The following is a 13,956-nucleotide window of genomic DNA, read 5'->3' as shown; positions in this document are numbered from 1 at the left end:
AGAACCAGACATCACTCTGGTACATGTGCTGCTGGGGATTGAACTCAGGACCTCATACGTGAGAGTCTAGTGACAGGCTGGGGAGACAGCGTAATGGTTATGCAAAAACCTTTCAAGCCTGAGGCTCTGAGGTCCCAAGTTCAATCCCCAGCCCCACCATAAGCCAGAACTGAGCAGTGTTCTGGTCTCTCTCTCTCTCTCTTTCCCTCTGTATCTATACTTTCTCATTAAAATAATAAAATAAATAAAATATTAAAAAGAGAAGAGAGAGAGAGTCTAGTGCCTTAGCCACTGTGCCACCTCCCAGACCACTATAAATGTTTATTTTTAATGAAAGAAAGATACATAGGAAGAGACCAGAGCACTACTTACCTCTGGCTTCTAGTGATGCTGGGGACTGAACCTGGGACCCCAGAGCTTGAGGCATGTAAAAATCTTTAGCATTACCATTATGCTGTCTCCCCAGCCCTCAGAGTCCTCCTTAACTCAGCTCAGCAATGCACTAGTGGGTTGGAACACTCTTGAAGCCATTCACCAACCTTGGCCTGCCACCTGCTTTGTAGCACCTGTGGCTATGTAGGGGGCCATGCTGGTACCTGGTGGGTGGGAGTGGGGGCCTTCTGAACCTTGGGCTTGAAGACCAAGCAGTAAGCTCAGTGCTTCCCGTACTGGAACCAGGCAGGGCATGATGGCTCTCCTGTGCTGTCCTCAGTGCGGAAGTGTCAGGTGCAAACTCATCGTCCTGTGGAGGGGACCTGGCCAAGAAGAATAGGATATGTGTGCAGGAGAGAGATGGCCTGGAGGCACTGGTGACCACTGAGCCCTGCTCCACAGACCAGAAGCTGCCCGGTCTAGAGCCCTGTACCAAGCAGGCATGGCCTCTGGTCTCAGGCCATGTGAGTGTCCTGGATGTGGGGATGGCCAGAGAGAGTGGGTCCTGATTGGCCTGAGAACATGAGGCACACTGGCTCCAGGCCCGAGTGAGGACTGTCCCTCTGTCCTGCGATGCCTGGGTACCCCAAGCTGGGAAGGTAGCACTCAGGACCCATGGGGAGCCCTGCTCTTCCTTTCAGAAAGTCTGGGAGAATTTGGACTCTGTCAGAAGCATTTTGAAGGAGGTTAACAAAGAAATGCTGCCAGTGACCCCCTAGCAGCCAGGCCAGAGGTTGGGTGGTGGGCTTCCACATGAGGGTGATAGTCTACTATGTTCCCTCATTGCCGGTGGGGACTGCAGGACCCAGTGTGCCTGCAGATTCTGAGCACGTGCACACTCAGCTTCACCCCAATGACATCACTTAGCTGGGAAGCAGGTCTCCCTAGGAAGAAGCAGCAGGGAGAGGCAGCATGCTGGTGACCCCCTTCTAGAGCGGAGAGGCTGGAATAGGGAGGTGCTGGGGGACTGGAGGGGTACTCACGTGAACACACAGGGTAACTCAGCTGTTGTGTGACTGCATGCAGATGGATCCCCAGGTTCCGGGGGAGGAGGCTGTGTCCCCAGCAGGCAGTGCCAGACCAGAGACACAAGCTGCACATGTGTGGACACCCCTGCTGGGGCCGTGCTCTGTCTCATGTGGTCGAGGTGAGGCTCCTGTGCTCGTCAGCCTACTCTCTGTTTGCATGTTGCCTCTTGAAAAGCATTCCAAGTGGATCACAGAAAGCCTAGTATTGGGCTGGGGAGACAGCATAATGGACTGAGACTAAGATCCTAGGTTTAACCGTAAACTGAGCTGAGTGGTTCTCCAGTTAAAAAAGACAACAACAACAACAACAACCAAGTAGCCTAGTGTTCACAAGAACATAATGTAATACTCATGGAGACTGGAGGGAAGTGCTAACCTAGGGCAAAGCCAGGTTAAGTATGTTTATTTGTTGGCTGAAAGATGGGAACAGGTCACATACCTGGAGATGTGGCTTCCCAGGAGTGAATTTCATAAGACCCAAAGGAACTGCAAGAGTGGGTTGGGAGGTAGCGTAGTGGATAAAGCACTGGACTCTGGAGCTTGAGTTCCTGAACTTCATCTCTGGCAGCACATGAATCAGAGTGATGCTCTGGTTCTTTTTCTCTCATGCTTTTAAAAAATTAATTTAATGTATTTATTACTGTATAGAGACAGAGAGAAATTGAGAGGGAGGGAGAAAGACATTGAGACACCTGCAGCTCTACTTCACCACTTGTGAAGCTCTCCCCCTGCAGGTGGGGACCAGGGGTTTGAACCCAGGTCCTTGTGCACTGGAGTGTGTGTGCTTAACCATGTGTGTCACTACCTGGACCCTCTGGTTCTCTCTTTCACTTTCTCTCTCTCATAAATAAATGCATAAATATTTAAAAATAAGTAAAAATACTTGTTAAAAATAATAGCGAGATATTGGCCATGCTATGTTATGAGCATAGGAAAAAAAAGAGAAAATAATTTTTTCCCCTCCAGGAAACATTTATTGCCCATATGCAATTTTACTGCTCCCAGTGGGCTCTTTTTTTTCCTTCTTCTTCTCATTATCTGAGAGAGGAAGAGACACATCGAGAAGAAATACCACAGCACTACCCCACTGTCTGTGAAGTCTTCCTGGTGCTCAGGCCTCCCATATAGTCCTGGGGGCTGAGAGTACACAGCATATATATGTGCGCTCTACTGGGTGAACTGTTTTCCAGCCTCCAAATTAATTTCAATATACAGTTTCTCTTTTTGACTGTTCAGCTCTGGCTGTTGGTGGTACCAGGGATTGAATGGGGCCTTTTGCATCCACATTCTGTGCACCGTCTCTCCAGCCCACACACACAGTGTTAACTGGAACCTTAACCACTTACTTACGGGGCTAGAAAGACTACTCACCTGGGAAGGGTCCCGCTTTGCCACTGATTCTATCCAGGTTCAAGCCTGACTCCTATGGCACTGGAGGATGCTGTGGTGTCTTTCCTCTCTTCTGTATCTGTCTCTGAGAAGGTCGTCCCAGAGCTGTGAAGCCCTGGTGACAAAACAAGACAATGCCCTCCTTTCCTCCCCCTTCTCGTCCCCCTCATACATTTAGAGTTACAGCAGAAATTTCCTTTGAAGAGACTTTTTTCTTTTTAGTTTTTTTTTATTAGTGATTTAATATTGATTTACAAAATTATGAGATAAGAGGGGTATAATCCCACACCATTGCCACAACCAGAGTTTTCTGTCCCCATTCCCTCATTGTAAACTGCAGTAGTTTTGCCAAGGTCACAGATAAGGGTTTGCTATTATTTCTATATTTATATGTATGCTCATTTCTTCTATGGCTCTGCCTTTTCTTCCTTTCTAAGTCACGCCTACACATATTACTTCTGAACGTCCTTCCTTTTTTTTTTTTTCCTTTCTTCTCTCTGGATTTGATGGAATTGGAGTTCAAAGCCTTCTGGTCATATTCCCCTAACATTTCTCCCCCTCTGGGGGTATGGGCCAAAATTCTTTATGGGGAGCATCTTTTTCCTTTTTAAATAAGATTAACTTAATTCAAGAGAGAAAGAAAGGAGAAGCAGACCAGAGCATGACTCTGGCACATGCAGCGTCTTATCCACTGCGGCTCCTGCTGGGCTTCGAGGATACCTCTAATGCCCAGATGTGTGGAGAGTGGGCCCGCTTCATGAGGAACACAGCCACTCAGCCTCACAGGGCAGTTCCTGTAGCGCTTCCCAGTAAGCAGGACCACTGAGCACTGACTGCAGGCCACCTAATCTGTGTGTCCGCACTGCAAACCTCAGTGACCCTGTAGGCAAAAGCCTACTGCCCAGTGAAGATGTTGCTGGGACCCAAATCACAATGGCTCCATGGCTGAACCCAGTTTTTTTTGGGGGGGTGGACCCCTGATTTTTCCCTGCAGGCTTGAAGGAACTACGTTTCACATGTGTGGACTCTGTCTTCGGAACCCCTGTCAAGGAAGGGCTGTGTGAGCTGGCCCATAAGCCTGGGGCTCGGTGGGAAGTCTGCCAGGCTGCCCCTTGCCCAGCTCGGTGAGTGGATGGGGCAGCAGTCTGGGTGTCCCAGGGAGAAAGGCATGTGACTCTGGCATGTGGCTCCCTGCCAAGTGCTGGCCTCTCCTTCCTGTGTGGAACCTGTGCGTGGTGAGCGGGATGGGGGTTGCGTGGTATGCATGGCTATGGTGACCACTCTGTCTCCATACCTGGGGGTGCCATATCCTGCCCCCCACCCCCAAGAGGGATGTAGCCCAGTGGTCTGCTTGGCCAGATGAATCCCTTCTCCAGGAAGAGAGAGCAGTGCCAGCATGCATCCTGGGAGGTGACACCATTGTCACCTCCCACTAGGAGTGGATCATGATGGTAATCAAAAGAGATCTGGAGTGCGGGGGACACCATCAACAAGACTGACGGCTCATTTTCTACCCCCTGTTTTTCCTGCTCTCCCGCTGTGCTTTGACTCCTGGAGCCATGTGTCACCCCAAGGGATAAGGCAGGGGGGCACCCTTACTTTCAGGGAGCTGCATTGGGGGGGGCTGGGGACATAAGGACTTGGAGGGAGGGAGGCTGAGCAGGCCAGATGGGGTCTCATGCCCATGTCAGCTGCCCCTTCTGTAAACAGGATCTTCTGGGTGTCCTCTGCCCTCCATGCCTAGTCCTTCTGTGGGGATGTGAGGTGGGGCCCCAGAGAGGGAACCTCTCCACATCCGTCCAGTGTGGGGACAGAGGAGGAGACCTGGCTCCTCTGGGTCCCCTGACCTCAGTCTGCTGCAGGTGGCTCTACAAGCTGGCAGCCTGCAGCGTGAGCTGTGGGGGTGGGGTTGCCAGGAGGATTCTGTACTGTGCCCGGACCCTCGGGAACCAGGAGGAGATCCTGCCAGACACCCAGTGCCGGGGGCTGCCTCACCCTGAGCAGCAGGAGGCCTGCAGCCCGGAACCCTGCCCAACCAGGTCAGTTAGCTCTGGATGGTTGGTAGGCCACCCAACCTCCATGTGTGCAGATGCCAGGCAAGGTGCCCTGGGGACTCCAGGCTCAGACACGCTTAGGAAGCAGGTCACTTGGCAGGCCACATGAGGTGTCACAGGTGACATTCTGCAGATCACAGGCAGCGCTATTGGCTCTGATGGGATGTGGGTGTGAGGAGAGCTGCTGAGTGGGGATGAGGGTGGGCGTGGGGGCTGCAAAAGGGGAGAAGGTAACATTCGAGGGGGAGCAGAAGGGGATGGGGTTCCTAATTGCTGGGGGAGGGAGACACGGGAAAACATCAATCACTGGGCTCCAGAGATAGGGTTGGAGTCTGCTGGGGAAGGGCTGGCATTCACCCTTTGCTTTCTCATCTTTCTTTCTCTCTCCCTCTCTCCATATGGTGCTGGGAAATGAACCCAGGGCCTCACATGTGGATGATAACTTTGAGCTGCCTTCCGGGCCCAGTTTTTTTTGGTTAAATATTTATTACTTATTCCCTTTTGCTGCCCTTGTTTTATTGTTGTAGTTATTGTTGTTGTTGATGTCGGTGTTGTTGGATAGGACAGAGAGAAATGGAGAGAGGAGGGGAAGACAGAGAGGGGGAGAGAAAGACAGACACCTGCAGACCTGCTTCACTGCCTGTGAAGCGACTCCCCTGCAGGTGGGGAGCCGGGGACTTCAACTGGGATCCTTGTGCCAGGTCCTTGAGCTTTGCACCATGTGTGCTTAACCTGCTGCACTACCGCCTGACTCCTGGCCCAGTTTTTTATTTGATACTTTTAGAGAAAGTTACAGGGAAAATATAAATAATAAGCAATGTATAATGTAAAAAAAAAAAAGAAAGGAAGAAAGAAAGAAAGAGGACCCCACACTGCTGAAGCTTCCCTGAGACAATGCTCCCATGTAAGGACTGGAGGCCGCAACCTCGGTCCTTGAACTTGGCAAAGAGTGCACTCCACTGGGTAAGCTTTATCTCAGCCCCATCTCTCTCTCTCTTTCTTTCTCCCTTTTTCTTTTTTCCCCATTTTTGTTGCTCTTGTTGTTGTTATTACTGTTGTTGTTATTGCTGTTGTTCTTGGATAGGACAGAGAAAAATCCAGAGAGGAAGGAAAGACAGAGGGGGGAGAGGAAGACAGACACCTGCAGACCTGCTTCACCACTTGTGAAGCAACCCCTCTGCAGGTGGGGAGCGGAGGGCTTGAACCGGGATCCTTGAGGCAGTCCTTGTGCTTCATGGCATGTGTGCTCAAACCACTTTGCTACTACCTGCCCCCCCCCCCCCCCCCCGTCTTTCTATGTGAAAAAGTTACCCTGGAGCAATGAAAGCCTGACAATGGGGAAAATAATTTTTTTTAAAGTGAAATCTTATTTGTGACGGCGAATTTCCTCAAAAGTGAGGAGACAGATGTGAGAGAAACATAGTAGTGTGGCAACAAGTTACTACACATGGATGTTTTTGGATGCTTCCGTAGGATACACAAAAGCATGTTACTACTATAAGTGCCAAACTCCAGGGCCTGGAGGAGGCTCTGCAGAAAAGTGCAAGTCTTACCATGAGGCTGCTGTCCTATGCTGACACCACAGGACAGTGCCATAGACAGCACCAAGGGAGTTCTTTGACGATGCAGTGATGTGTTAAGGGCTTTCTTTTTCCTTTCCTTTTTTTAAAAATTTGTTTTTTAATTTTTATTCATTTTTTTATTAATTGGAGCACTACTCGGCTCTGCTTATAGTGATGCTGGGGATTGAACCTGGGATCTCAGAGCCTTAGGCAGGAGTGTCTCTTTGCATAACCATTATGTTGTCTCCCCAGTATACTGGGCTTTCTGATGTCATTGTTGTTGGATAGGACAGAGAGAAATGGCGAGAGGAGGGGAAGACAAGAGAGGGGGAGAGAAAGATAGACACCTGCAGACCTGCTTCACTGTGAAGTGACCCTCTGCAGGTGGGGAGCCAGGGACTTGAACTGGGGTCCTTATGCTGGTTCTTGCACTTTGCACCATGTGTGCTTAAACTGCTGCACTACCGCCCGACCCCCTGGGCTTTCTGTACTCTACCTCTGAACCGCTTCCCTGGCCTAACCCTTAACTCTTTTTATTTATGTATTTATACATGTGTTTATTTATTTATATTTATTAACAGAGCACTACTTAGCTCAGGCTTATGGTGGTACAGGGGATTGAACCTGGGAATTTTGCAAAGTAAGGAGCAAATTTAATTTCTTAAAATATTTATTTTAAGCACAAGGACTGGCATAAGGATCCCGGTTCAAACCCTGGCTCCCCACCTGCAGGGGAGTCGCTTCACAGGCGGTGAAACAGGTGTCTATCTTTCTCTCCTCCTCTCTGTCTTCCCCTCCTCTCTCCATTTCTCTCTGTCCTATCCAACAATGACAACAACTATAATAACTACAACAATAAAACAAGGGCAACAAAAGGGAATAAATAAATAAAATAAATATTTAAAAAATATTTATTTTATTTGATAGGACAGAGAGAAATTGAGAGGGGAAGGAGAAATAGACACCTGTAGCGCTGTTTCACCACTCATGAAGCTTCCTCCTGCAGGTGGGAGGTAGGGAGTTGAACCTGGGTCCTTGCACATGGTAACATATGGGCTCTATCAGGTGTGCTCTACCAGGTATGTTATTACCCAACCCCAAAGATTTATTATTTTATTTATTCATTTATTGGATAGGACAGAGAGAAATTGAGAGAATAAGGGAAGATAGAGAGGGAGAGAAAAAGAAGCTTTTTCTCTCACGAAGAAGTTTTTTTCACACATGAAGCTTCTGCCCTGCAAGTGGAGGGGCACTGGGGGCTTGAATCCCAGTTCTTGAGCATGATGACACGTGTGCTTAATCCAGTGTACCACCACCCAGCCTGCAAACAATTTGTCCAAACCATCAGCCCTCTACAGCATTGTCCCCCACTCCTGTCAGCGCTTCTTTGTCATTTCCTGCATCCCTGTGTCAGCTGTTCAAGCTAAGGCTCATAGAATCCCTTGAGGGGCACAGAGCCAGTTTTAGGGAGGTCCAGCCCCTCTCTGGGGTCTTTCCTTCCTGCAGATGGAAAGTTATGTCCCTTGGCCCATGCTCAGCTAGCTGTGGCCTCGGCACTGCTGTGCGCTCAGTGGCCTGTGTGCGGCTTGACCGGGGCCAGGACGTGGAGGTGGATGCGGAGAACTGCATGGGCCTGAGGCTGCCACAGGCCAGCATTCCCTGCATGGTGGCCGACTGTACCTATCGATGGCATGTTGGCACCTGGACACAGGTGAGTGCACAGGACCCTGGGGACTTTGATTCTACCCCAAAGAAATGGGGAGGGAATCCACAAGGTCTGGAGACACCAGGGATAGGCAGCTGGGGCTAAGGGACCCCAAGGTCTGGGACCCCGGAAGATGTAATGCTGGTCACTTGGTTCCACCTGGACAGTCAATGCCACTGTGTTGTGTGTGTGTGTGTGTTTATTATGTCTTTTAAGTGTTTGAAGTACCTGAAAGTTTAACCAGTATCATATAACCTCTCGCTATTTTTAAAAAATCTTTATTTATTGGATAGAGACAGCCAGAAGTAGAGAGGGAAGGGGGAGATAAAGAGGGAGAGAGACAGAAAGACACCCACAGACCTGCTTCACTGCTTGTGAAGTTTTCCCCCTGCAGGTGGGGACCAGCGGCTTGAACTCGGGTCCTTGGTGCACTATAACATGTACACTCAACTAGGTACGCGGCCTCCTGGCCCCCGGCAATGCCAGTTTGTTCCTGGCTCCTTGCAAGGCATTGCTTAGTGTTCTGTGGGGTCAGGTCTCCTGGGTGTGTGTGTATGTGCTCAGGTGGAAGGGCAAGCAGAAAGCTCTGGCTGCCTGGGACAGAAAAGTCCTGGGCATATTATGGGTTGGGCAGAGGCGAGATCTTGGATAGGGACAGTGCAGGGCAGACACATGAGTGGTGACAGCCACCCTCCGGCCCTGCAAAGGAGTTTCCAGAATGACAGCTGGGGTCTGGAGCACCAGTCTCTGTTCCTCCCATCTATGTCACACAAGCAAGGTGACCTTTCTGAGCCCCAGTCTGCTCCTCTGCAGCACAGAGACGTGCACCCCCTTCCTGAGTTGTGCAAAGACGGTATCAGACGACTCCTGGCCTATGGCCACATTGTCACTGTCACATTCTCAGAAGGAAGCCTAATCCCTCTCCTCTTCTCTGGTAGTGCTCCGTCTCCTGTGGGGAGGGCATCCAGCGCCGGCGAGATGTCTGCCTTGGACCCTGGGCCTGGATGTCCATGCCAGCCGACTTCTGCCAGCACTTGCCCAAGCCAGTGATGGTGCGGGGCTGCTGGGCTGGGCCGTGCCCGGGACAGGGAATGGCCAGCCCAGCACCCCACCAGGAAACCATCTCTGGGGTCTCCCCATTGTGGCCCCTACCCTGGGCCCAGTTCCTCTCTCCAACCATCCAGTCTTGGGGGACCACAACCCAGGAAACGACGACAGAGTCCAGTTATGTTTCTTCCTTCTACCTATCCTGATGCCTGTGTATGTGGCAGGGTGGGTGAGCTGGAGAGGTGGGTGAAGGTGTCTCTTCCTGAGAGGGGTAGGGTGCGTTCCTTGGGGGGGGTATCTGGAGACATCCCAGGACACTAACCCCACAGGGGTACCTGGGACACTAGGAACAGGGCTGAAGGGTGGGCTAAGGAAGCCAGCCCAGCACTGTTGATATGCAAGCTGGCTTTTATCGCCATGGAGAGAATGGAACTGGCAATGGAACAGAATTAGGGCCCTGCCTGGGAGACCTACATACACCATTCCCTTCTCCATGCCTGGGATACTGGCAGCCTTCAGCTTCCCCCTCCTCCTCAGCATGGGAACCCTGGGTCCTGCTCTGTCCCACCTGAAGCCCCCCTCACCCATGCTTCTGCTCCCTCACTCCCAGGTGCCTGTGGCCGGCAGCACCTGGAGCCTACAGGCATCATTGACATGCGGGGACAGGGGCCCGCTGACTGTATGGTGGGCATTGGGCGACCCCTGGGTGAGGAAGTGACTCTCCAAGTCCTCGAGAGCTCCCTCAACTGCAGCGCAGGTACGTCCAGGCCCCTGACAGGCACATCGGGGCACCTGCCCCAGCATTCAAAGTTATCTCTCGTCTGGGGTATGACTGCCCCCGTTATACACAGGAGGAAACAGCCAGGACAAAAGTCCTTAGGCTCTGCTAGTCAGACCCCAGCTCAGCTCCACCTGCTATGGAGGGCCTTGTGGGGCTGGCCCAGGGGCGCAGCCAGGTCCTGACCAGGTGGCCTGCCCCAGGGGACATGCTGCTGCTGTGGGGCCGGCTCATCTGGAGGAAGACATGCCGGAGACTGGCTGGCCTGGCTTTCAGCTCCAGAGCCAACACACTGGTGGTGAGGCAGCATCGGGTGCAGCCGGGAATCGGAGTAGTGCTGCGATACAGCAGTCGGCCTGCTTCCAGAACCCTCCACAGAGGTGAGATGAGGTGCTGGGGGAGGGGAGGCTGGGTGAGTGCTGCTTTCAAGGTGTTGGAAGACATCCTCTAACACTCCCATCCAAGATGGCTCTTGTCCATTTTTTTTTTTTTTTGCATTTAAAAAATATTTATTTATTCCCTTTTGTTGCCCTTGTTTTTTTTTAAATTTATTTCTTTATTGGGGAATTAATGTTTTACATTCAACAGTAAATACAATAGTTTGTACATGCATAACATTCCCCAGTTTCCCATTTAACAATACAACCCTCACTAGGTCATTTATCATCCTTCATGGACCTATATTCATCCCACCCACCCCAGAGTCTTTTACTTTGGTGCAATACGCCAATTCCATTTCAGGTTCTACTTGTGTTTTCTTTTCTGATCTTGTTTTTCAACTTCTGCCTGAGAGTGAGATCATCCCGTATTCATCCTTCTGTTTCTGACTTATTTCACTCAACATGATTTTTTCAAGGTCCATCCAAGATTGGCTGAAAACGGTGAAGTCACCATTTTTTACAGCTGAGTAGTATTCCATTGTGTATATATACCACAACTTGCTCAGCCACTCATCTGTTGTTGGACACCTGGGTTGCTTCCAGGTTTTGGCTATTACAAATTGTGCTGCCAAGAACATATGTGTACACAGATCTTTTTGGATGGATGTGTTGGGTTCCTTAGGATATATCCCCAGGAGAGGAATTGCAGGGCCATAGGGTAGGTCCATTTCTAGCCTTCTGAGAGTTCTCTAGACTGTTCTCCACAGAGGTTGGACCAATTGACATTCCCACCAGCAGTGCAGGAGGGCTCCTTTGACCCCACACCCTCTCCAGCATTTGGTGCTGTTACCTTTTCTGATGTATGACATTCTCACAGGAGTGAAGTGATATCTCATTGTTGTCTTGATTTGCATTTCTCTGACAATCAGAGACTTGGAGCATTTTTTCATGTGTTTCTCAGCCTTTTGGATCTCTTCTGTGGTGAATATTCTGTCCATGTCCTCCCCCCATTTTTGGATGGGGTTATTTGTTGTCTTGTTGTTGAGTCCGGCAAGCTCTTTATATATGTTGGTTATTAAACTCTTATCTGATGTATGGCATGTAAAGATCTTCTCCCATTCTGTGAGGGGTCTCTTGGTTTGGGTAGTGGTTTCTTTTGCTGTGAAGAAGCTTTTTAATTTGATGTAGTTCCATAGGTTTATACTTGCCTTAGTCTTCTCTGTAATTGGATTCGTTTCACTGAAGATGTCTTTAAAATTTATGCGGAAAAGAGTTCTGCCAATATTTTCCTCTAAGTATTTGATAGTTTGTGGTCTAACATCCAAGTCCTGGATCCACTTGGAATTTACTTTTGCATTTGGTGAAATACAGTGGTTCAGTTTCATTCTTCTGCATGTTTCAACCCATAGTTTCCAACACCATTTGTTGAAGAGACTCTCCTTTCCCCATGTAATAGTCTGGGCCCCTTTGTCAAAGATTAGATGTCCATAGGTGTGGGGCCTCGTTTCTGGGCTCTCAATTCTATTCCACTGGTCAGTGTGTCTGTTCATGTTCCAGTACCAAGCAGTTTTGATGACAATGGCCCTATAATACAGTTTGAGATCTGGGAGTGTGATGCCTCCGGTTCTGTTCTTTTTTCTCAAGATTGTTTTGGCAATTCTAGGTCTTTTCTGGTTCCAGATAAACATTTGTAGCATTTTTTTCTATGATCCTAAAAAATGTGCTTGGGATCTTGATGGGGATAGCATTAAATCTGTAGATGGCTCTGGGTAATATATTCATTTTCATGATGTTAATTCTTCCAACCCATGAACATGGAATATCTTTCCACTTCTTTGTGTCTTTTTCAATTTCTTTGAGTAGTGACTCATAATTTTCAGTATACAAGTCGTTCACTTCCTTGCCTAGGTTTACTCCTAGATATTTTATTGTTTTTGTTGCTATAGTAAAAGGAACTGATTTCTGGATTTCAATTTCTTCTGACTTAGTGTTTGCATAGAGGAATGCCACTGACTTTTGAATGTTAATTTTATAGCCTGACACTTTACTGTATAGCCTGATGATTTCCAAAAGCTTCTTGCTGGATTCCTTAGGTTTTTCCATGTGTACTATCATGTCATCTGCAAATAAGGACAGTTTGACTTTTTCTTTTCCAATCTGTATGCCTTTAATTCCTTGCTCCTGCCTGATCGCTATGGCAAGAACTTCCAACACTATGTTGAATAGTAATGGTGATAGTGGGCAGCCCTGCCTAGTACCTGATCTGAGGGGAAATGCTTCCAGTTTTTCACCATTGAGTATGATGTTGGCTGTAGGTTTGCTATATATAGACTCCAATATCTTCAGGAATTTTCCATCTATTCCCATTTTTTGTAGTGTTTTGGTCATAAAGGGATGTTGTATTTTGTCAAAGGCTCTCTCTGCATCTATTGATATGACCATGTGGTTTTTGGTCTTGCTTTTGTTGATGTGGTGGATCACATTGATTGATTTACGTATATTAAACCAACCTTGCATGACTGGGATAAACTCCACTTGGTCATGATGAATAATCTTTTTGATATACTGCTGTATCCGGTTGGCTAGAATTTTGTTCAATATTTTCACATCTATGTTCATCAGAGATATTGGTCTGTAGTTTTCTTTTTTGGTTGTGTCCCTATCTGCTTTTGGTATCAGGGTGATATTGGCTTCATAGAAGCTGGCAGGGAGTATTCCAGTGTCTTCAATCTTCTGGAAGACTTTTAAAAGTAGAGGTATTAGTTCTTCTTTGAAGGTTTTGTAGAATTCATTTGTACAACCATCTGGTCCAGGACTTTTATTTTTGGGGAGATTTTTGATAACTGTTTCAATTTCATTAGCTGTGATGGGCCTGTTCATGTTATCCACTTCCTCTTTACTTAGTTTTGGAAGTTGGTAGGTATCTAGGAAATCGTCCATTTCTTCCAGGTTCTCTAGTTTGGTGGCAAATAGTTGTTCATAGAAGCCTCGCATGATATGTTGAATTTCTGCGGTGTCTGTTGTGATTTCTCCTCTTTCATTTACTATCCAATTTATTTGGGTCTTCTCCCTTTTTTGTTTTGTGAGTCTGGCTAAAGGTTTGTCAATTTTGTTTACTCTTTCAAAGAACCAACATTTACTTTTGTTGATCTTTTGTATGTTTTTCTTATTCTCAATGTTATTTATTTCTGCCCTAACTTTAGTGATTTCTGTCCTTCTGGTTGCTTTAGGATTCCTTTGTTGTTCTTCTTCTAGGTCTTTAAGATGTGCAATCATCTGTTTATTTGTGCTTTTTCTTGTTTCCTAATGTGTGCTTGTAAAGCTATGAACTTCCCTCTTAGGACTGCTTTAGCTGTGTCCCAAATATTTTGATAGCTTGTGTCTTCATTTTCATTGAACTCTTGAAACATTTTGATTTATTCCTTGATTTCCTCTTTGACCCAGAAGTTGTTAGGAAGTGTACTGTTGAGCTTCCACATTTTGAGACTGTTACTAATCTTTTGTTGATTGTTAAGTGTTAATTTAATTCCACTGTGGTCTGAGAAGATGCTTGGGATGATTTCAGTGCTCTTAAATTGGCT

The 13,956-nt window shown here is 48.0% G+C and overlaps 1 protein-coding gene across 4 annotated transcripts in view; it reads left to right on the top strand.

Moving 5' to 3' along the window:
- The window catches only part of ADAMTS13 (ADAM metallopeptidase with thrombospondin type 1 motif 13), a 45,491-nt gene that overhangs the window by 24,585 nt on the left and 6,950 nt on the right, over positions 1-13,956 (top strand). For all 4 annotated transcript variants that reach the window (XM_060199357.1, XM_016187412.2, XM_016187414.2 and 1 more), the window contains 8 exons: positions 713-896; positions 1,459-1,579; positions 3,844-3,973; positions 4,712-4,888; positions 7,972-8,176; positions 9,109-9,394; positions 9,828-9,974; positions 10,199-10,375. In XM_060199357.1, coding sequence (XP_060055340.1) covers positions 713-896; positions 1,459-1,579; positions 3,844-3,973; positions 4,712-4,888; positions 7,972-8,176; positions 9,109-9,394; positions 9,828-9,974; positions 10,199-10,375 — 1,427 coding nt within the window. The remainder of the gene's footprint in view (positions 1-712; positions 897-1,458; positions 1,580-3,843; positions 3,974-4,711; positions 4,889-7,971; positions 8,177-9,108; positions 9,395-9,827; positions 9,975-10,198; positions 10,376-13,956) is intronic.

This window comes from Erinaceus europaeus, chromosome 10 (assembly GCF_950295315.1).
Source record: "Erinaceus europaeus chromosome 10, mEriEur2.1, whole genome shotgun sequence".
NCBI classification, from domain to species: domain Eukaryota; kingdom Metazoa; phylum Chordata; class Mammalia; order Eulipotyphla; family Erinaceidae; genus Erinaceus; species Erinaceus europaeus.
This window is presented reverse-complemented; position numbering and strand designations above follow the sequence as displayed.